General features: G+C 40.3%; 1 protein-coding gene and 1 pseudogene across 1 annotated transcript; one reads left to right on the forward strand and one right to left on the reverse strand.

The window, feature by feature from the left end:
* The window catches only part of LOC134326206 (zinc finger protein 208-like), a 339,536-nt pseudogene that overhangs the window by 185,380 nt on the left and 129,852 nt on the right, over positions 1 to 24,304 (reverse strand).
* On the forward strand, positions 14,746 to 23,897 carry LOC134327010 (maternal embryonic leucine zipper kinase-like). The gene is made up of 16 exons (XM_063009098.1): positions 14,746 to 14,793; positions 20,380 to 20,473; positions 20,540 to 20,587; positions 20,669 to 20,817; positions 20,871 to 21,023; positions 21,131 to 21,248; positions 21,350 to 21,435; positions 21,553 to 21,669; positions 21,759 to 21,902; positions 21,989 to 22,057; positions 22,311 to 22,403; positions 22,611 to 22,709; positions 22,885 to 22,953; positions 23,046 to 23,144; positions 23,265 to 23,474; positions 23,590 to 23,897. The coding sequence occupies exons 1-15, from the start codon at positions 14,746 to 14,748 to the stop codon at positions 23,397 to 23,399; spliced, it is 1,521 nt and encodes a 506-aa protein (XP_062865168.1). The 3' UTR covers positions 23,400 to 23,474; positions 23,590 to 23,897.

Raw genomic sequence — 24,304 nt, forward strand, 5'->3', positions numbered from 1 at the left:
ATTTGTGGGGATTTTGGAACAACTCGACCCTGTATTCTTAATAATCGATAGGCCTTAGAATGAACATGTAAGATCTGCACGTACACAGAAACATTAGCATAAGCTGCAACTGCACAAGCAGTAGCTGCAACTGCACAAATAAGCTGCAACTGCACAAACTAGAGAAAAAAGATGAACAGGGTCAAGTAGAGTTTGCGGAGGTCAGCAGCCGGCCTAAGTGTTAGACAACAGACTAAACAAAGCATGTAAAAACAAGAAGTGTATGCTAATTCAGACAAACAACTTGAGTTAACTTTAAAATCTGCCCAGAGATAGAATGATTCTAGAAATCGCCATATAAGGTAACAACTAAAACTTCGACCGAACATCCTGGTGGGGATAGCTTAAAAAGGGTCGGATTCTAACAATCGAGAGAATTAGAGATGGACGGAGAGAGACAGAGAGAAACTTGCAGTGATCGATCACTTCAGAGCTCAGAGACTTCCTTTCTTTTTTCCTAAATAAATAATTATATTTTAATTGCTAATTCTGAGGTTCCTAGTCTTCATTCGACAAAAGATTTCATCGAGATTCCTAACAGTACATACATCTCTTATTCCTCTCTTCTCCCCTTCTCTCTCTCACATCATCTCACTGAGCCCTCTAAAGGGGAGGAGCAGTAATACCTGACAGTGCACAGTATTAGAGTCCATCTCAAATGCATGCAATCTACAACCCCTGGCAAAAATTATGGAATCACCACTCTTGGAAGATGTTCTTTCAATTGTTTAATTTTGTAGAAAAAAAATAAATCACAGACATGCCACAAAACTATCATTTCTCAAACTGTCAACCCTCTGGCATTAAGAAACAATAAAAAAAGAAACAAATATAATAGTTGTGGTCAGACACAATTGCTTTTTTTTTTATCAAGTAGAGGAAAAAAATATGGAATCACTCAAATCTGAGGAAAAAATTATGGAATCATTAGAAAACACTGCACCATTATTACTTTGTTGCACCACCTCTGGCTTTTATAATGGTTTAAACTCTCTGAGGCATGGAGTTAACTAATGACAAACAGTATTCTTCATCAATCTGCCTTCAACTGTCTGTTATTGCTGTTGCCAGATCAGCTTTGCAGGTTGGAACCTTGTCATTGACCATTTTCTTCAATTTCCACCAGAGATTTTCAAATGGATTGAGATCCGGACTATTTGCAGGCCATGCCATTGACATTATATGTTTTCTTGAAGGAAAGTTTTCACGTCCTTTGCCCTATGGCAAGATGCATTATCATCTTGAAAAATTAAGTCATCATCACCAAACATCCTTTCAACTGATGGAATAAGAAAAGCGTCCAAAATTTCAATGTGGACTTTGGCATTTATTGAAGACCATCTCCCCTGTGCCTTTACCCGACATGCAGGCCCATATCATCAACAACTGTGGAAATTAACATGTTTTCTTTAGGCAGTTATCTTCATAAATTTCATTGGACAGACACCAAACAAAAGTTCCAGCATCATCACCTTGCCCAATGCAGATTCGCGATTCATCACTGAAGATCACTTTTATCCAGTCACCCACAGTCCACAATTGCTTTTCTTTAGCCTACTTTAACCTTGTTCTTTTCTTTTTAGGTGTTAATGATGGCTTTTGTTTGGCTTTTCTGTATGTAAATCCCATTTCTTTTAGGTGATTTCTTACAGTTCAGTCACAGACATTGACTCCACTTTCTGGCCACTTGTTTCTCATTTGTTTTGTTGTGCATTTTCTGTTTTCAAGACATATTGCTTTAAGTTTTCTATCTTGATGCTTTGATGTCTTACTTGGTCTACCAGTATGCTTCCCTTTTACAACCTTCCCATTTTGTTTGTACTTGGTCCAGATTTTAAACACAGCTTACTGGGAACAACCAACATCTTTTGCGACATTCCACAATGATTTATCTTCTTGAAGGAGTTTTATAATCCTCTCATTTGTTTCAACTGACATATCTTGTGTTGGAAACATGATTCATGACAATCTGCTTTGTGCAACAGCTCTCCGAGGTGTACGCACTCTTTTTAAACTGAAGAATAATTAGCAAATCTAATCTGCTGCAGATGTTTTGTTTTTAAACTGCAAATTACAGAGTGATTCCATAATTTTTTCCTCAGATTTGAGTGATTCCATATTTTTTTCCTCTACTTGATCTAAAAAAAGCAATTGTGACTGACCACAACTTTTATATTTGTTTCTTTTTTTTATTGTTTCTTAATGCCAGAAGGTTGACATTTTGAAAAATGATAGTTTTGTGGCATGTCTGTGATTTATTTTTTTTCTACAAAATTAAACAATTGACAGAACATCTTCCAAGAGTGGTGATTCCATAATTTTTGCCAGGGGTTGTATAAACACAACATCTCCCCCGTCACTCATGAAAGCATTACTCCATCATATGAACGTATTATTTCTTTTCTGTAACAAAACATTACATAGGAACAATGTTGACACAGAAACATGGGAAATAACATTTTCTCAAAAATAGTAACAACTGTAACTGTAAGGTTGATATAAGCTAAACAACCTCTTGCAGGTTCTACTCTTAAGAGAACGTTTGTACAACAGTAGCATATTTCAAAATCAGCATTTACAGTGCTTGTACCAAGTTATACATTAACCAATGTAATAAGAATATTTGTCAACCAAAATAAGGCTTCTGTAGCCAACGTAAGTTTCAACTTAAAGCCTTAAACAAAAATGAATCACACTTAAACCTCACAGTGTAATACCTGAAAATTCTAGTAGTTAGCTTAACTCAATTCTCTTTTGTATTATTTGCATTACAAATAATTTCTTTCCATTTTACATTCTCTTTATTTATTTATTTTTTTTCTTTAGGGCAGCGATCCGCCTACACCCTTTACATATTTTCTTTCTGATGCTCCTTTCATGTCATCACATAATCTTTAGTCCAAGCTGGTGGTTGTCTGTCTCTCTGACGAGGGATGTGTCTTTCCAAAGTCTCTGTTGGACTGACATATTCCTCTGCTGTACCAGCTTGTGACGACCCCTCTCGTCTCTCTGGGCAAAGGGAAAGGCATGATGCATTCCAACGTTTTCCATCGCTCAGAATGAACGTACTTAGCCCAGTTTGCTGTTGCACAGACAAGGGATCCGTGAACTGCCTCTCTCCTTTTCCCACATGGAAAGGCTTTCGTACTCGCACCTTATCACCAACTTTGAGCTTCGAAGGCCTTGCACCTCTTCTAATGTCCGTGTAGAGCTTACTCTTGTTCTGCTGAAAGGCCACTCTCGTGGTGACTTGAGCGTTCTTCTCTCTGTCCATCGCAGGTGGTAGGACATGTAACTTTGTTCGCATTGGTCTGCCTTTAAGAAGTTGAAAAGGGGATTGTCCCGTGGTTGCATGAGCTGTGGCACAGTAATTGTGAAGCATGTCAGTCACTGCAGACTTCCATGGTTGTTGTGCTGCTTGTGCTGCTTGAATACTTTGAGAACTCTGTTGAAGCGTTCCACACAGCCATTAGCTTGAGGGTGGTAGATACTCATTCTAATGTGTTTGATGCCCCTTTCTGTCAAAAACTCAGCAAAAACAGATGATGTGAACTGTGGACCATTATCTGTTGTAATGACACAGGGGTTTCCTTCACGTGCAAAAATTGAAGTCAGAAATTTAATGACTGTGTCTGTAGTTGCATTTGCAGCAAAGCCTACTTCTGGCCACTTACTGAAGTAATCTACAAGAGTGACGGCAAATCTACAGTCATAGGCCCCACGTTCAAACGGACCTACTATGTCAAGAGCCACATGCTGAAATGGACCTCCTGGAAATTCAACAGGTTGCATTGGGGTAGGAGGAGCGTGGGCTGTCTTGTCACATGACTGACAAACTGTGCAGGATGATAGAACTTCGTGGACTAGTTCATCCATGCGTGGCCACCAATAAAGCTCTCTAAGGCGTTGTTTCGTACGAACTACACCCTGATGCCCTTCATGTGCTAGGTGTACTATCCTCTCTCTGATAGCTTTGGGAACAACCAGGCGTGTACCACGAAAAATCACACGGTGCATCCACAGCCAGTTCATGTCGCACTAAGAAATATGGTTGCAATTCACTTGAAAGAGACTTTTTCACCTTTGGCCATCCTGAACCAATGACCTGCCGGACTTGTTCTAATTCAGGACAGTCCTCACATTCTGCTTTAAAGTCAGACAGCGGTAGTGCAGTTAGGAGTGGAGAGATCTCTGCTATCTCTGTGAATAAATCATACTCTGAATCCATTGCAGTGCTGGAGTCATTGAGGGGAACACGTGAGAGACTATCTGCCATTACATTCAGGCTACCAGGGCGGTACTGCACATCGTACTGAAAACACATGAGCCTAGCCGACCATCTTGCTATCCTCATACCAGCTCTATTCATGCCTTTGGTATTGAGGAGAGTTGTGAGAGCTTGGTGGTCGTAGTGTGAATCTGTGGCCCCACACATAAGTTCTCCATCGTTCCACTGCCCATACACAGGCTAGGGCCTCTTTTTCTGTCGTGGAGTACTTCCTTTCAGCAGCTGACAGTGTGCGGGAAGCAAAAGCAACAATGCATTCAACTTTGTCGCTATGCAGCTGCGTTAGGACAGCTCCTAAGCCATAATCTGAGGCGTCTGTGGTGATGAAAGTAGGTAATTTGGGGTCATAGATGGCAAGTGCAGGACTTTTTAGGAGCATTGTTTTCAGGTTCGTGAAGCTTTTGTCTGCTGCATCATTCCACTGTAATTAGGCTTGTGTGTTTGCCCTGAGCAGTTGTCTTAGTGGTTCTACCATTGTAGCGTAATTTGATATAAATTTACTGAACCAGGATGTTAAGCCCAGGAAAGAGCATAGCGCTGCCATGTCTTTTGGTACAGAAGCTTCAGCAATGGCAGTTAGATGATCTGGGCTGGGGCGCAGACCCTCATTTGAAATTACATGCCCTAGGAATGTGATGTCTGTTTGACCAAAAGAGCTTTTGTCAAAGTTAATTCGAAGGCCAGTGTCTTTAAGACGCTGTAGAACGGTTTGCAGATGCCCATCATGAATTTCCTTTGAAGCGCCATAGACTATAATATCGTCTAAATAGTTCTGTACCCCTGGCAGATCCTTCAAGATTGTTTCCATCATTTTCTGGAAAGCTGATGGAGCTGATGCCAGGCCAAAAGGAACACGTGTTAATTGGAAAAGCCCATCATGGGTTATGAAAGCAGTTAACTTGCGGCTTTCCGGGTGCATAGGTAGTTGGTGGTAAGCTGAACTTAAGTCAATCTGGCTGTAGTGTGTAGCACCTGCCAGTTCTGCGAATAAGTCCTCTATATGAGGAAGAGGGTAACAGTCCATAATTACACTTTTATTGGGTTCACGAAGGTCAACACAGAGTTGCAGTCCCCCTTTTCTTTTCCACGCCACCACGAGGGGACTCACCCATTCAGATGCATCTATATGTTCAATGATGCCTGCTTGGAGTAAACGGTTGAGCTCTACTGACACCCCTTTATGTACACTCAATGGTAAGCGTCTTAACTTTTGCCGTACTGGTTGCACTGATTTGTTCACCTGTACCTTGTGAATGAACCCTTTCACACATTCAAATGGATGTGGCGAAGCCGAATCAAGATTGTACACTACAGAGTTTTGTCTGGCAGCAGGTGGTGCATGTGCATTGTGGTCTGTGATGTAGTTCACTTTGCCTCCAACAATGTTGACATTGAGTGCTTTAATTAGGTCTAGGCTCTTTTCTAGCATAAGTGAGTAGTTTGACTTCAGGTTCCCTGAGTGAGCAATTAGCAAAATACTGCTTGTACAATGCTTCTGGAAGAATAGATACAGAAACTCCAGTATCTACAATTAATTCTAAAGCATGGGAATTTCCTGATGGTGCTTCAATATTAACAGTGCAGGTGATCTTATCATATGCTGCTGCCACATGTCTAACATCATCTACGTAGAGCACGGCCAACTCTGGAACAACAACTTCCCTCACTTCACTTACAGCTGATTTACATACCTTGGCGAAATGTACTTTTTTTCCACAAATGTTGCATTTTACTGAAGCAGCTGTTCAGTTTTTATCATTCGCCAGGTGTTTGCAAGATCCACATCTAAAGCATTTACGTTGCTGCTGGTTAGTATTTGTATGTTTGTGGTGGTCTTGTGCCTGGTGTTTATGTGCTGGAAATTTACCTGAACGTGGTCCTCTTTTTCCTCTGAAATGAGCATTTGTTGCACCAACAACCTGTACTGATGCAGTGTGAGCTGGTTTAACTGATGAGAGCAATGTGGCGTTTTTAGCTGCTGCCTCTACCTGGCATGCAAGTGTCTGAGCGTTGTCCAGTGTGAGATTTTCTTCCAGTAATAACTTGTCTCGTACAGCACTGAGATAAGTGTTAGAAATTAACTGGTCACGTATCATCTCACTTTCCATTTGCCCAAAAGCACACGGTGCTGCTAAAGCTCTGAGAGCTGCCACATACTGAGACGCAGTTTCATCAGCTCGCTGAACACGCTGTCTGAAAGTGTGTCTGCACGCCACTATGTTTACTTTCGGCACAAAGTGCTTCTCGAGAGCAGTCATTGCCTCTGCAAATGTCGTACCTTGCTCCGGCAGAGTGTAGAACAAACGCTGTCCCTCCGTACCCAGACAATGAAGTAAAACCGCACGTTGTCTCGCATCTGGCCATGCATCTCCGGTAGCGTTTATAACTAACATGTAGTTATCGAAAATTCTTTGCCATGTAACAAACGGTATTGGCGGCTCACCTACGTGATGTAGAAAAGGCTGTGGGCTCGGTACTGAAGCGCTCATCTCGTCGCCAAATTGTTATGTTGGTGCGTGAATCAGAGGATGACACAAGTTTTCAGTTTATTGGCTTTACTGAACTCCAACAGCTTCCATTCCATACATACGTACATACATCTCTTATTCCTCTCTTCTCCCCTTCTCTCTCTCACATCATCTCACTGAGCCCTCTAAAGGGGAGGAGCAGTAATACCTGACAGTGCACAGTATTAGAGTCCATCTCAAATGCATGCAATCTATAAACACAACAAGGATGATATTGAGGTCACTATGATATGCAATTTTATAATTTCCAAAAAACTTTAAGGCCCTAACCTCACATAACCATAACTGTAGTAGTGCGAGAACCATTGATAGTTCACACAACATGGGGAGGGGAAAACATCATCCTCGCGAGATATTTGATATTTCCCATGCTGTGGGGACAGGAAAATATGGTTTCTGCAAATAGAGACAGAGGATGATGTTGAGGAAGACCCTGATTATTAGGCATCCTCCTCTGATAAGAATGAGACCCTCAGTGTTGACCCTTCTTTTGTCTCTCAACCACCAGCAAACACACTACCTTCCAAAACTGAAAAGTTATTATGGTCTGTCTCCCCACTGGAATAACAAGGCAGACTTGGTTCCAGGCCCCACCAGATACGCCATCAGCCATGTCCAACACATAAAATCAGCATTTGGGCTTTTCATAACACCATCAATTGAAAAGGATATACTTGAGATAACAAATTTAGAGGGGAGTTGTGTGTATGGGGACAGTTGAAAAGACTTGGATGTGACCCACTTGCAAGCCTACATTGGGTTGCTTATTTTGGCGGGAGTGTACAAGTCAAAAGGTGAAGCAACAGCAAGTCTTTGGGCTGCTGACACTGGAAGGGCAATATTTCCAGCCACCATGTCTCTAAACACATTCCATGTTTTCTCCCGTGTCATACACTTTGATGACAGAGAAACAAGGCAGGGCCGACGAGAGTCTGACAAACTTGCAGCAATATGGGATGTATGGGACAAGTGGGTTCAGCGATTACCCTTTCTTTACAATCCAGGCCCCAACGTGACTGTGGATGAATGTCTGGTTGCATTTTGTGGGCTCTGTCCTTTCAGACAATACATGCCCATAATGATGATCTGAACAAACAAAAAGTATGTGACATAAACTTGGGTAAAAAATTTAATTATAATCATTTTCTGGAGATTTAAATTGCTGGGGTCAAATTGACCCCGAGCATAAAAGGTGTTAGTAAATTTGAAGGTAATAGGAGGGTTAATATACTTTAGTTGTACAAAAATAATGCAAAAGCTCAACTTTAATTGTATTAAGTGTACTAAACTGTACTACATTTAGACTACTACAGCATGTGTATTTAACTCCATGTTTCACATACACTTAAAGTACAATTGAAACACACTTAATCAGTATTCCAAGTGCACTTGGAGTACATGAAAAGGATATTAAAAATAGACTTTAAATATATGTATTTTACATTTACAGCATTTAGCAGACGCTTTTATCCAAAGCGACTTACACAATGAGCAATTGAGGGTTAAGGGCCTTGCTCAGGGACCCAACAGTGGCAACTTGGTGGTGGCGGGGCTTGAACCGGCAATCTTCTGTTTACTAGTCCAGTACCTTAACCACTGAGCTATCACTGGCCCGTCATTTTATGCTGAGATCTGTAACCATCAACCAGTAGGGGTCGCTATTTTTATGTTCTGAGGTGGTTTTGAGACTTTTAGCAGACGCAAGGTTCGAACGTGCGACTTTGACATGTCAGTTCTGTATATGTTAGTGAGTTTCACCGCTGTGCCACTCAGGCAGTAACAACAGTTTAATCTGTATACTGAAGGTATGTTAAATAAACTGTTTAGCTTTATTGTGAGTTGTAGTCAAAATACTTGAAATGTATATTTTAACTCATTCATCCAAACACACTGAATAAATATTCATGTAGTGAATTCCTGGCAAATATAATCACTGCATCATGTGAAATCCATTAATTACATGCAAAGTAACAGAGTATTAAAAATATTTAAAGAGTGCTAAAATATATTTAAAATGATTACATTTTAAAATAACAAAAACAGTAAAAATGTTTTACTACTGTACCAATAAGTAACTTTATGTTAAAAAATACAAATTGTTTAACATTTATGCAAAAATATACCAAATGTATATTATGAAAACAAGTATTTGAGAAGTATATTAAATGTAATGAAACTTAATTTGAACTAAAAGTATACTTCATGGTAATGTATTTACAGGTCCGGAGTGGGCCCCTTTTTCAGCCCGGGAGTTTCATGCCCAAACCCGGCCCACTTTTTCCATGGAGGAGCAATCTGAATAAATGAAACAGCAGCTAGCTCTTACAATGCCTTTTTATTGGGTATAAGTTCAGGTATATGTTGGTAAGTTAACAGAAAACACTTCACTTAAACATGTTTAATTCAAATTTAAATCAGATAAAGATTTAAAAGGTAAAAAAATGTGATAAAGATGAAAACATATTTACATTTGTACAGGAGCAATAAGTTGAAATAAAAATTATTTGAAATTAAAATTGCATTTGTCTTCCCAACAGAGAGGTTCTCTGTTGTTAGGTGTACACTAAACTCTTAAGTAGCTTCACTACACGCTTATTTAGTAGGCTACCTTTAGCATCAAAAGCCTCCTAAGCAGTGCACTGGTTTCTATAACTTTATTAATAACGGTGTCATTGCCTATAGACATGAGACATGGCTTATCTGCTGCTCTGAGGCTAAAAAAACATTTCTTTAAGGGTCAGCCTATTTTGCTGAATAACATAACATGCTTGAAGTTTTTTTTAATTTTTACACAATTTAGCCTATATTATGATGGTGTAAAATTGATAGTGATTTAGGCTATTTGTCTCCATTTGTTAAAATAAATTAGGCTATCGTTAGACATCTTTCTGAATGTCTGAACAATTTAACATATATAATGTATATTCTCATGTATAGTCATATTTTACATTACAAATAGCTATGTTATTTTAAATAATATTTTAAATAACTCATGGCCTCCTCGGGATCATCAGTACAGTAGCGTCGGAACAAAAACATTCCAATAATGAGTTAGGCTATTTAATATATTACACTTCAAATTATGGTTATTATTTTCAGCTTGAAACTGGATATTTGTGATTAATGGTTTATTATTGGATTATTGGGTTCTACAAAATAAACTACGCTAAGTTGACATTGCAAATGTTGCGCAATAGCCTTCACCTGGCCGTTTCGGCTCCACCTGGCCTCTTCCTCTTCACGACAGCCTGATGGTTGGTTTGCGCTATTCCGTTGCTATATTCACTTTTACCGGCGCTCCATAAAAGACGCCTCGTGGGCCAAACCAACTTAAACATTAGGGAGGGGAGAATTCCCTCAGATGGTAGAACCCATCTAATCTACTGAGATGTAGGGGCTGCACTGTCAGATGAATGGAGAATGAATGTAAGAATAAGATTAGATAAGTGACAGATAAATGTCAAAATTATTTTTCCCATCCAACCGGCCCAAACTCGAGATTGACATGAGCCGGCCCATCGGGAATCCTCCCGAATCTCCCGATTAGCCACTCCGGGCTTGTGTATTTATTAAAAGTATTATTATAAGTATACATATAAAAGGTTGGTATTGTAACACTTGAAGCCTCTGTTACCCCTTTTCCACCAAAAAAAACATGGTTCTTGAACCGGTTCTGTTCAGGTTTCTCTGAACCCTGGTGTTCTGTAGAGAACTGACGCGCGTTTCCACCAGTTATTGAAAACCAAGCAGCGTCATAATCGGTGGGCTTACTTACTAAGAGTTAAGAGCAGTAATAACATGGCGGAGTGTGTGGATTATGTGCGAGCATTTGTGGTGCTGTTACAGATGTTTGTTTTTATGTAAAAAGCAGCGATCTAACTATTTGTGATAAGAAGATGTGACGTTGTGAGAAGCGTTTTGCGCTCAGCTTGAGCAATAAAACATCAGTAAAGTTCCACAACACAAACATTAATCTGTGTGAAATAAACATCAAATACCACATGTATCTGTGTTTAGCTGGATTTACATCATGTGTGGTGTTTATGCAGCTCGGGGAGTTTTCATGTTAAGCATTTTCCATTCTGTCCAGGTCACTTTTATCTCGTAATATCACACAATTTACCTTTTTAAATGCGCTTTGAAAATATAAGCGGCAAACTGGCTCAAAATGTAATCAGGTGAAGTAAGATAAAAATGCTGCGTTAAGCTCCATACGAGACCCAGCGGACGCCATTGTTGCTAACGTGCTATGCTGTACAACATGACACGCCCACTGACTGACGTCACGGTTTGGGCTGAAAAACCAAGTATTCTGTGGTGCCAGATTGGCCCGCTAGTTCACTGTCTGGAACCTCTTTTTTCCGGTGGAAACACGTGAAACCGGTTTAAAATCAAGTTCGGGAACCGAAACGGGCTCCATGCTACGTCGGTGCTCTGGAGCTTGTCTGCCACACCCCCTCTCCGTGAGCGCACACTGTCTCCTGCCACACCCTTCACTGATTGGTTCTCTGGGACTAATTAGCTCCAGCTGCCCTCTATTTAAGAGGTGCGCTGGAGCACACAGTGGGAACTATTAGACTTCTATGTTGGCTTGGATTGGGCCTGTCTAGCTCTTGTTTCAAGGTCATGTTGAGTCATGTTACTAGCTCCTGTTCATAGTCATGTTTCTAGCTCCTGTTCATAGTCACGTTCTTAGCTCATGTTCATAGTCATGTTCCTAGCTCTTGTTCATAGTCATGTTTATAGTTCTTGTTCATAGTCATGTTCCTTGCTCTTGTTCATAGTCATGTTCATAGTTCTTGTTCATAGTCATGTTCCTTGCTCTTGTTCATAGTCATGTTCATAGTTCTTGTTCATAGTCATGTTCCTTGCTCTTGTTCATAGTCATGTTCCTTGCTCTTGTTCATAGTCATGTTCCTTGCTCTTGTTCATAGTCATGTTCATAGTTCTTGTTCATAGTCATGTTCATAGTTCTTGTTCATAGTCATGTTCCTTGCTCTTGTTCATAGTCATGTTCCTTGCTCTTGTTCATAGTCATGTTCCTTGCTCTTGTTCATAGTCATGTTCCTTGCTCTTTTTGTTAATAAACCTATTAGTTATACATCGCTGCGTGTGTCCGCCCCATTTGTCTAGTCTTTGACCCCGTGTGACAGGTATTACTACATATGTCATTACAGTGCTCATAAATAAACATATTGATAAATATATTGCTAGAATCAGGTCTAAAAAGACAAAGTGGAAGTATAGTTTTACTCTAAAATAAATATATTTAAGGTTTTTTTATAATATATATTTTAATGTACTTCAAGTGCACTTGGAATACTGATTGTGCAGTTGTGAAGTATGCTTTAATTTCACTTTTAGTGTATGTAAAACATGTAGTTAAATACACATGCAATAGTATACTTAAGGTAAATTAACTACTTAAGAGTTCCAATTTAGTACAGTTTAGTACACTTAATACAATTAAAGTCGAGCTTTTGTATTATTTTTGTACAATTACAGTATAATTAGCACTCTTTAAGTATATTGATCATTAGTGTGACAATAATACACTTTAGTGCACTCTAGCCTATTGAAGATTAGTATACTTAAGTATACTTCTTTTTACTATGGAAGTAACTTTATGAAAAAAAATTCATTTAAGTAAACCTTTGTATAATGTATTAAAAGTGAGCTTTAAGTGAATTACTACAGCAGTTGTTTAACATACTTTGCAAAAATATATTAAACATGTATTTGAAGACAAGTATATGAGAACTATATTCAATTAAATAAAACTTGATTGTAACTAAACGTATACTTCAGGTTAATGTATTTATTAAAATTATACTTTTTGATACTTTTATACTTAGATGAATCTTAGTAAATTTTAAGTACATTTAATTTTTTTCACTAGGGACAATATCAGCTGCAGCAGAAAGAACTGAGAAACAGGTAAAATATTATACAGCTCTCTTTAACAAGTAACAACTCATTAGTTCTGTTTATATTTTATACATATCTTTATATTTTATACATATATTTTGTTATACAGCTCTCAACAAGTAACAGATCATTTATGTTAGTTATGCTATGTATAAATGACAAACATTTCACTGGAGCAGAATTAGATTATTATAATGCTTTTCTATTCTCTAATTGTACAGTTTATTAGGTACGTTAACCTTTTATCATTATATTATTGCTGCACCAGTCCAAGTAATAAATTACAGCAGTTTGTAACCTTGTAACTTGACGTCCCCTAAACTCAAAATCTTTGAATTCTGACACCTTTCGTTGAGAAATGTGTTCCCTTAAACTCGATTATTGTTAGCTTTCATTCAAACATGTTGGGGAAAGCCGGAACCATGAAACCATGTCACAAGCAAAGCATCCTCTCCTGTCTTCCCAGAGGTTTCCTTTTTATAGGCGTCTCTCCCTGGTGGTAGCTTTGTGCATCTTCAGACATCTTCCACAAATCTGTAACATAGAGAAAACACCCCTACACAAAATACATTATGACCCATAAAGTCGTAACACTCGGGGTTCTGAGAAATTGTAAGAATCAGATTCAGCTTTTTCGAGAGTTTGTTTTAGTACAACAAGTCATGTTAAGTTTTGTGCACCGGCACCCCAATCCATAGGAAATAATGACACAGCAGCACAAAAGCGGTTTCGTCACTTCTCATGTGAATGCGCCAGTACTGAACAGAATACGGCATTTCACGATCAAGCATCTCCACGATTAAAAGCTATAAGAAAACAATAAAAAAGAAAAGGTGAAATGCAGCCTTTATTGTTTTTAATTGTATTTCACTGTTTCTATATTATATTTGTGGTATTTTTTGTGTATAAGTGGCAAAAACAACCCCATTAATTTACATTACACTAAAATACAGTATATGCAGTTCCACAGGATCATGGGACACATTAACAGGTTTCCTAAACATGAGAAAAAATACCTTAAAACTCAACATCCCAGAACCAACTGACGTTGAGTTTCAAGGTACCGCTGTCAGAATGTGAAAAAGTTGATGTAAGAACTTGCCAGAGATCAGATGATTAGAGACTGAATATTGTCTAAATATTGATGTGGTCTTTAGTGGACATAATGTACTGGACTTCACCTGAACGCTTCTTTTATACCCAGACATAAACGCTTTATCCATTTAAGATGTTTTTGGAACATTTTACAATGTTTACAGTGTAAATTTGCTCTTGTACCAACTGTTTTCAAATCCCTTGTAGTCATGAGTTTCAGAATGAGTGAATATTTACATAAATTAATAAAGTTAATAAGTTAACCTGATAAATATTTGAGTATTTTGTTGAATTCAGGTCAAAGAGAATTTTACAAATCACTGCTCTGTTTTTCTCTCACATTTTACTTACTGTCCCAACTTTTCTGGATGTTTGATTCGTATTAGAGATCATGAAATACTGTTAATGTTATTTGGTGAAACATCACTGTGCTTCATCATCTTGTTGTTTCTCTGTGAACATTATCTGTCTGGATGTAGAATTTTCAGTCTCTCTCGGTTCCTGCTGGATCTGCAGAATCAGTCGCCATCACAATCAGTCCTGAGAAGTGTAAGAAGATACCAGATGGAGGTGAGTTCAAGCCCTCAGTGTTCCATTGTCTCCAAAATGCTTCGGTACTCAAACATCAAACAAAACAATCAAATCCACCAACATGAACATTTTACATCTAACAACATCATTCATTTACTCATTAATCTAGTACTGGTCATGGTCACAGTGAGTCCAGGGTTGAATGAAATACACTCACACTTAATCCGTTACTCAGAATTAAGGTATTTTTACACAAACACTGGGAGAACATGTCAAATATTTATTTACTTTTAATTTTAACTGTTGATTGTACTGTTACTCTTTCTTCAATGAAGAATGTCCAGATACCTCCTGAACCTAAAATCAGAGAAGATTTTCTACAATGTAAGTTTCTCACAAGGACACAAACGTACTCAGTGCAGTAAAAAAGTATTTGCACCCCCAGTACACACATGTCTATGTGTAGTGTATGTGTAATGTATGTGTGAATATCTAGTGTCTGTGTAGTGTGTGTGCAGGGTTTGTGTGTGTTTGGTGTTGAATAGCATTACACTGTATCTTTGGTTGTGCGGTGTTTCTGTGTATTTGTGTGTGTGCAATGTTTGTGTGTGTTTGGTGTTGAATAGCGTTACACTGTATCTTTGGTTGTGCAGTGTTTCTGTGTATTTGTGTGTTTTTGTCTATTGTCACACTCTTACATGTGCACACGCACACACACACACACTACACACACACACTGTTCACACACACACAGTCACACACTACACACACACACTGCATACAAGCACTGCACACACTGTACACACACACTTTACACATACACACACACTGTACTCACACAGACACACACACTGTACACACACTGTACACACTCTCTCTTCTATGTTAATTGGTTTATTTTGTGTTTCCTCTCCAGATGTTTGTCGGTTCACACTGGATCCAAACACAGTAAATAAAAACCTCCGTCTGTCTGAGGAGAACAAAGTGGTGACCTGCAGTGGAACATTACAGTCGTATCCTGATCATCCAGATAGATTTGATGTTCGCTACCAGGTTCTGTGTAGAGAGAGTGTGAGTGGACGCTGTTACTGGGAGGTTGAGTGGAGTGGGAATTATGGGGTTTTTATAGCAGTGTCATATAAAAGCATCAGCAGGAAGGGATTCGGTGTTGAGTGTTGGTTTGGATGTAACAATCAGTCCTGGAGTTTGTGCTGTTCTCCATCCAGATTTTCATTCTGGCACAAATTCAACGAGACTGAAATTCCCATAATGCCGAGTTCCTCTAGAATAGGAGTGTATGTGGATTACAGAGCAGGAACTCTGTCCTTCTACAGCGTCTCTGATACAATGAAGCTCCTCCACAGAGTTCAGACCAGGTTCACTCAGCTCCTCTACCCGGGGTTTGATGTTTGTTATGGATCAGAAGTGAAACTGTCAAATTTAACAAATTAAATGTAAAATTTACATGAAAGTGTAACATTAAACTGTTTGGGTGATTTTAGAATTTGTGAGGCAGTGATACATTTATGGAGATTTTCTTTTTCTAGGCTGTTTAGTACATTAAGCTACATGAGGTGTTTAGACTCTCCTGGAGAAGTTGATTCTCACCTGATTTCTCCTGAGCTGTAAAACACAAGTTTAAAAGTGAAACCAGCACATGATGAGGAATAATACAGCAGAACTTAGATACGTGTGGATGGTTTCAGAGGGGATTTGATTCTTTCACAAAAATAGTTATTTGTATTGTGGTACGTTCGTTCAGCCTTCATCAGTTTATCTCTGCTCATTCAGCCTACAGCAGTTTAGACCCGCCCACTTATCCGCCAATTTGCAATTTTATTACAACGTGCAATTATACAAATTATTTTTGTACAGGAAATAAATATAACAGTAACATTAAAAAGTAAAGTGCAAATCATTCTCGATTAAAGTACATAATGCTTTTCTACAACACCATGTTTTTACATTATTTAATGTCATGCATCAGTTTATAAAGATGATAATGTATCAATATTTTATACTTAACCAGAGCATAAAATAAAACTACTAGCATCATGTCCAGGTGTTTTTTCTATCTTGTTTTTCCTGCTGCTATAAATGCTCATGTTGGTTTGATCTAAAATTCAGTAGAATCAGTAAAATCTGTATGATGTGGTAATATGAGATCTTCTGACCATGTTTAAAAAAATCCTTGTGATGTCACTTTTGGAGGGCGACATCACATGGATTTTTTAAACATGGTCACATCTCCTCATATTACCATATCATATTACTTTTTCTTTTAACAATTCTCTAAGTTGTTTATTATAATTTTTTTGTTGTTGTAATATTTACAGTGTAATTTCCTGTAGTACGATCGGGACGGTGAGTGTTTTACTGTAGTAAGAATGAAAGTATGAGCTGATCTTTGTGTCATTGTGTTGCTTTGATGAAGAAAAAGACGCTGGGTCAGTGTGTAACATGAGGTTTGGAGTGAAGGTGGGTGTGTGTCTGTGTTTGATCTAAAATTTTATTTATTGTTGCATGGTCTTAAGAGATAGTTTCCAGGGCTTCAAGACAAGATTTTGAATCTGTGTAGATTATTGACTTTTTTTATTTGATTTTCCCTGTAAGTTTAAGTGCCACTGATATTGCTTGAGCTTCTGCTGAGAAAATCGAGCTCTCTTTATGTAGCCCCATACTTTGTGAAATTCTATTTGTTGTTACTGCAGCTGAAACCTGGTTTGGGGATTTGGAGTCGTCCGTGTATATTTCTGCATGTGATGGGTGTTTTCCTCTTATATTTGGGTAGTTGCTTAAGTATATGTTTGGATGGGTGTTTTGTTTTTTATTTATTGTTAAGTCCATAATTATTTGAGGTTTGATGATGTCCCACAGGGGAAGAGAAGTTTTATAGCCACTGGTAATATCATTTATATCCAGATTTGTTTCCTCTAGGAGCTTTTTAATTCGCATTCTTGTTAAGTTCTCAATAAGTTTTGATCTGTATACAATACTGGAACTCTTTGGTGTGAAAACATCTCTGTAAGCCAGGTTTTGGGGATTGCCTTTGAGCATAACAGAGCTAGTAACAAGGAGCTAGCAACACAGACCTAGAAACATGGAACTAAATAACATAGAGCTAGTAACACAGAGCTACAAACAAAGAACTAGCATAACAGAGCTAGAAAGAAGGAGCTAGCTAGTAACAAGGCAAGAATAGTTCCCAACTACTGTTCTCCAGCTCCCCTCTTATATAGGGGCAGCTGGAGCTAATTACACAAGAAACGGCAACAATATAATAGTGTTGACCCCAATGATATGTTGCGTGGCATTTAAAAACCCGATACACACTTTTTCCACTTTTGACCACAGGGGGCGCACTTCCACACACACTTTATACGCACACACACTTTTCTCCGGTTGACCTACCCCGTAGGGACCAGTGTTGGGGGTAACACGGTATAAAGTAATGCCTTACAGTAATGTGATTACTGAATAATAAATACTAAATAAATAAAATAAATAAATGGAATTTGTTTGTAGATGTGATTCCAGTATACAGTATTTGTTTGGGTTTTAGAATGTAAAGTGAAAGTAAAGTAATGAGGAACGAGATTACATTTTCCAGGATGTAATGAGTAATAAGAGTAATGGATTTTTTTTTGAGTAACTACCCCAACACTGGTGGGGACCTGGGGCTATTTCAATGAAACTTTGTCAGATAACTTAAATTAAGGCTTTCTATTGGTTGAAATGCTTGTGCCTGTGGGAACTTTGATTCAGGTCCCCACCGTGCAACAGGTCCCCACTGGTTTGGTGTGCAATCAGGTGGCAGTCCCCACCAGGATATATAAACAAGTACACATTATACACACACGTAATACACACACCTTATACACACAGGGTTTGTCATGGTATGGGGTGTGTCAGTACCAAGGTGTGTCATGGTATGGGGGTGTGTCAGTACCAGTACCAGTACCAAGGTGTGTCATGGTATGGGGGTGTGTCAGTACCAGTACCAAGATGTGTCATGGTCTGGGGTGTGTCAGTACCAGGGTGTGTCATGGTATGGGGGTGTGTCAGTACCAGTACCAGTACCAAGATGTGTCATGGTATGAGGTGTGTCAGTACCAGGATGAGTCATGGTATGGGGTGTGTCAGTACCAAGGTGTGTCATGGTATGGGGGTGTGTCAATACCAGTACCAGTACCAAGATGTGTCATGGTATGAGGTGTGTCAGTACCAGGATGAGTCATGGTATGGGGGTGTGTCAGTACCAAGGTGTGTCATGGTATGGGGGTGTGTCAATACCAGTACCAAGATGTGTCATGGTCTGGGGTGTGTCAGTACCAGGGTGTGTCATGGTATGGGGTGTGTCAGTACCAGGGTGTGTCATGGTATGGGGGTGTGTCAGTACCAGGGTGTGTCTTGGTATGGGGTGTGTCAGTACCAGGGTGTGTCATGGTATGGGGTGTGTCAGTACCAGGGTGTGTCATGGTATGGGGTGTGTCAGTACCATTACCAGGGTGTGTCATGGTATGGGGGGGTGTCACTACCAGTACCAGGGTGTGTCATGGTATGGGGGTGTGTCAGTACCAGGGTGTGTCATGGTATGGGGGTGTGTCAGTACCAGGGTGTGTCATGGTATGGGGTGTGTCAGTACCAGAGTGTGTCATGGTATGGGGTGTGTCAGTACCAGGGTGTGTCATGGTATGGGGTGTGTCAGTACCAGAGTGTGTCATGGTATGGGGTGTGTCAGTACCAGGGTGTGTCATGGTATGGGGTGTGTCAGTACCAGAGTGTGTCATGGTATGGGGTGTGTCAGTACCAGGGTGTGTCATGGTATGGGGTGTGTCAGTACCAGGGTGTGTCACACACACACTTATACCTAGGGTAACCCGTTACCCCCAGGACATGGGGAGAACATGCAAACTCCACCCAGGAATCAAACCCAGGACCCTCCAGAAGCCGTCCCACAGTGGAAATCAAGTCAGTATATGTGCAGTCACATGAATCCAGTCATGCCCATATATGGTAAAGGTAAATTCACTCTGCTCCCTCGGAACGCTGTGACATCACAATGTGGACCTGTGCTCTTCAGGAGCAGCATTTAGATTTTCTCCTCATTTACGATGGCTGCTTCTCTGAGACAGAGGTTTCTGCGTGTGCTGTGTTGCGGGGCGCCTCCCTGGGCATCCTCCGGGGGTGACCCAGGTCACGGGGGAGGCACGGGGGCCCAGGAAGCGCTCCTGATGGAGGGGTTTCTGTTTAAGAGGACCAGGAGTGTGTTTAAAACCTGGAACAGGTCTGTACACTGATGCTTAGTGTATATATTAGGATTTCTATATACATACACTTAATTTTATATATATATATATATATATATATATACTGTATATATATATATATATATATATATGTATATATATACAGTATATATACAATTAATATTATACAGTATATTTACACTCTATTATATTTATACACTCAATTTTATATATATGTATATATGATGTGTTTGATCTCTGCAGGCGGTGGTTCATCATACAGAACAATCAGCTTCTCTACAAGAAGAGGTTTAAGGTAGGTCACATGACTTTACATGATCTAAATCAGCTCTCTCCTGGACTCTGTGAAATACCCATAATGCACCCATAATGCGGCCGTATGCCCCTCATCATTTGGGTGCATCACAGCGGACTTCTGTGCCGGGCTGCATCCCAAACCGCCCCCCGTTGTGTTTAAGTCTGGGACGATTTCACCGGTGTTTATATCATCGACTGTATAAATAAGAAGGTTTTATGTTCTATTCCCCCAGCGTGGGACTGTGAGGCAAGTAGACGGGCGTGGATCAGCGCCATTCAGAACCTGACTGAGAGAGAAGAAGAAACAGTCGAGAGCGAGGTGAATTATCATTACCACTATACTCCGGGAGGGGAGGGGTTCAGTTCTCGTCTCTGTAACACCAGTTTAATCCGTCTAAATCAGCAGGAATCAGACGGGTACGAGAATGATTTAGAATCAGATTCCTCGAGCGAGCAGACAGACTCCCAGGGACCACAAGTGTCTTCTGAAGCTCCAGGTAACCTTAACACCACCACGTTCGAGCCCGACACTATTAAACTCTAGTGACTCTTGGGGTTTGTAGGTGGGATCAGTTCTGGAGAAGTCATCTGTGATGCTCCCAAGAACAAGGGTGAGTACGCCGGTCTTTATATGGACCCTTATTTTTGGTCCACATAACACATAAGCATCATTGGTGATACTTGTGTTGAAGATGTTGAAGGAGAAACCACCAACGGAGAAGGTCAAGAGGAAAAGACGACCGACACGAACCCGGACAGCCAATACACCCTTGGAGAGCTGCTGGGAAAGGAAGACTGCGGTTCAGTCTATGAAGGAGACCATAAGGCAGATGGGAACCAGGTGAGTATCAGTTTGCTGTGTTGATCCTCCCCTGGATCCTCCTATGGCTCCAGATACCTGTGACGACCTACCAGGACCATTTTGGGTCAGGAGGACCGCTGAGTACCACCCTGGCCCCTGGATTCCTCTTAGCCCCAGACATGAACCCAATTGAGCATCTGTGGGACCTCCTCAATGGCCGTGTTGGCTCTACGGATCCTCCCCTGGTTCCTCCCTTGACTCCAGATACCTGTGACGACCTTCTGAAGAGGCCAAACAAGAGGCCAAGAAGAGCAATCAGTAATAATAATAACATGTCTCTTGTGGGCAGCAGGTTGAGGTGCCATGCACTGTACCCGAGACCATCGACATCTCAGAACGAACATCACGTGTGGTTGAGGACGTCTCTGAGCTGCACAAGTGCTATGAGGTTTACAAAACCATTGGATCAGGTAACTGGTACCACTTTCAGTGATCTCTCTGCCTTTGTGTAACACAGATGTGCATCTTTTGAAACCTGACTTAATATTTTTTTAATTCAATCGTTCTTCAGGTGGTTATGCGACGGTCAAGCTCGGCAGGCACATTCAGACTCAAGAGCCAGTGGCCATCAAGATCCTGGAGAAGAAAGAGCTCGGGGTTAGTTTCAGCAAAACTGTCTGTTAAAGACGGACGTGTCTCAGTTTCCAAACGTTTGTTTCTCCTAATTCTGATCTGAAAAGTCATAAAACTGTTCCTGTTTCCTCCCCATTGCAGGATGAGTTGTCTGATTTGAGGATCGAGATTGAAGCCCTGAAGAACCTCAAGCATCAGCACGTGTGCCGCTTGTACCAAGTCATGGAGACTGCTGACCAGATCTACATGGTGCTTGAGGTACCATCAGTGGTTGGAAACTATCAGATTTGATTTAATCTCTGGATTTATAATGATTTGCTGCTCACATGACTCGCTCTCTCCTCCAGTTTTGTCCGGGTGGAGATCTGTTCGACCACATCGATAATAACAACAGGTTGTCGGAGGAGGAGACGCGCAGGATCTTCCGTCAGATCGTCTTGGCGCTGGCGTACATCCACAGCCAGGGATACGCCCACCGTGACCTTAAGCCAGTGCGTCAGCCAAACGATTTCCACTTATACTTTGTGCTCTTTCTTTGTTAGTGCTTGAACATGACGTGTTTTATTTTGACTCTCAGGAAAACATGATGCTGGATGAGAAGAACAACATCAAGCTCATCGACTTTGGGCTCTGTGCCAAACCAGAGGTTCGTGTCTCTACTAAGACTGTAGTGTATACTTAAATCAAGCGTGCCATTCAGAGAGTCTAGTAAGGTGGTGTGTTTACCCCCATCCATCATGCTTTAATGAAGCCTTGCACACATGGTGTCCACAATTAGTTTCAGTGATCAGTTAGATGAACAGGACGTCACAGAGCCATGCTGGTTCAGTTTGTGTGCTGTGTTGCAGATGCGAGTCAACAGTTGGACCTTCGGTTGATAGAATTCTGTTTTGTTGTAGGGTGAATTGGGTACTGCTCTGATTGAGGGCTGTGGAACCCCTCCCTACTTGGCACCAGAAATCATTGATGCGCAACCCTATCATGGTGCAGAGGTAGGTTTGATTGGGGTGTGTCCCCAGGTTATTCCTGATAAACTTCAATTGAAAAGTCTCCAAATCCAAGGTGTTCAGTCCCCTATGTAGCCCCATTCATGAGTTATTCTATGAGGTCTGGATGAGGGGACTGACCAGGGTAAAGCATGTTTAAAAAAGACAATGAATATGTGTGTGTGTGTGTGTGTGTGTGTGTGTGTGTTTTAGGCAGATGTTTGGAGCTTGGGTGTTGTCCTATATGACATGCTGTGTGGCTACCTCCCGTTCGATGGTGACAACTTTGTGGAACTTCATGAACAAATCACTGTAAGTCTTGGAACTACAATGAAACACCATTGGCATACACGTCTTGTTACGATTATGAAACAGAATCCATTATTTAATGCTCAGCAGCATGTTAAACACACAGTAAAAGTAACAGTAACGGCTTGTGGTGATGTTCTTTGATCAGATGTGATTGTTTTGCTCTGTGTTTCCTCAGAAAGGACATTTTGACACTCCTGACTGGCTGTCTCCTGGTTCTGTACTGCTGATTAAGGAAATGCTGCAGGTGTGTGTTTATGGTGTGTTTAATGTGAGCAAAGTGGGTGTGTGTTTCTCTGTGGGCTTCATCACCTGAAGTTCTTGTATCTTGTCCTGTAGGTGGTTCCAGAGCGGCGCATAAAGGTGGAGCATCTGCTGGATCATGAGTGGGTAATGAAGCAGTACAGCAGCCCTGTGGAATGGCACAGCACATGCCAGGTACAACATCCACCCTCGACGTAGTACAGTGACATGATGGAGATCCACTGTACATAAGATTGTATCTTTATTATCTTACATACTCATATATTTGTGTCTGTGTGTGTGTTTGTGTCTCAGCTGGATCATCTACATGAGGAGAGCATCACCGAGATGGCTGTGATGTTCAGACAGTCCAACCAAAGCACCAAGCAGCTGGTGTCTGAGATACATTTCAGTACTTGTATCTGCATCAACACAGATGCCAAAATGTAGATACATATTTATTAATATTGAGGTTCTTGTGCTTCGTCTAAAAGAGATAGCTGAGCGGATGTGTAAGAAATCCAGGTAACATTTCCACAATCAGTGTATTTTACCTGATAAACGCTGCTCTACATGCTCATCTGTCCAAACACTACAGCTTCTGGAATGTTCTTACACCTCTTCTTGTTTTATTTAACAGGAGACGTTGTTGTCGCATCAAGGAGGGACGATGGTGGCGCCATCCAATCAGGACACGTTACATCTCAATTTCACATTTCAATGATTATTGCAGCTGTTTCTCTCTAACCCATCCTCTCTCTCTCTCTTCTTTTACCAGAACGATGCATTTTGGGTATCTGTGTGTGACTGGTTAGAGGAACTCCACTGAGGTGCCGCCCTTGTTGATCCACACAGCTGTATGAGAAGTGTAGAACATGGATGACCAGGATCAACAAGACTTAAAATCTTATACAATTAAATGTAAAATAAATAAACTCACTGAATATATGAAGGTGCATGAATGTTCATGTTCACAATAGCTGATTATTTCTTCATTGTTTTGTGTATAATGTCAGTAATATGACGTCAAAGGCGGCACAACGTTTCCCGACATGTTCCAGAACATTGAACTCAGCAGTGAAGATACAGACCTTCTGTCAGTTACTCATAGCAGCCTGAGATCGTTACCCTAAAACTTAATGAACTCATGTCTCCTAAAAGAGAGAGTACACTATTAATAACCTTTTTAAAATACAGTGTATCACAAAAGTGAGTACACCCCTCACATTTCTGCAGATATTTAAGTATATCTTTTCATGGGACAACACTGACAAAATGACACTTTGACACAATGAAAAGTAGTCTGTGTGCAGCTTATATAACAGTGTAAATTTATTCTTCCCTCAAAATAACTC

The sequence above is a fragment of the Trichomycterus rosablanca genome, chromosome 14 (assembly GCF_030014385.1).
Source record: "Trichomycterus rosablanca isolate fTriRos1 chromosome 14, fTriRos1.hap1, whole genome shotgun sequence".
NCBI lineage: Eukaryota > Metazoa > Chordata > Actinopteri > Siluriformes > Trichomycteridae > Trichomycterus > Trichomycterus rosablanca.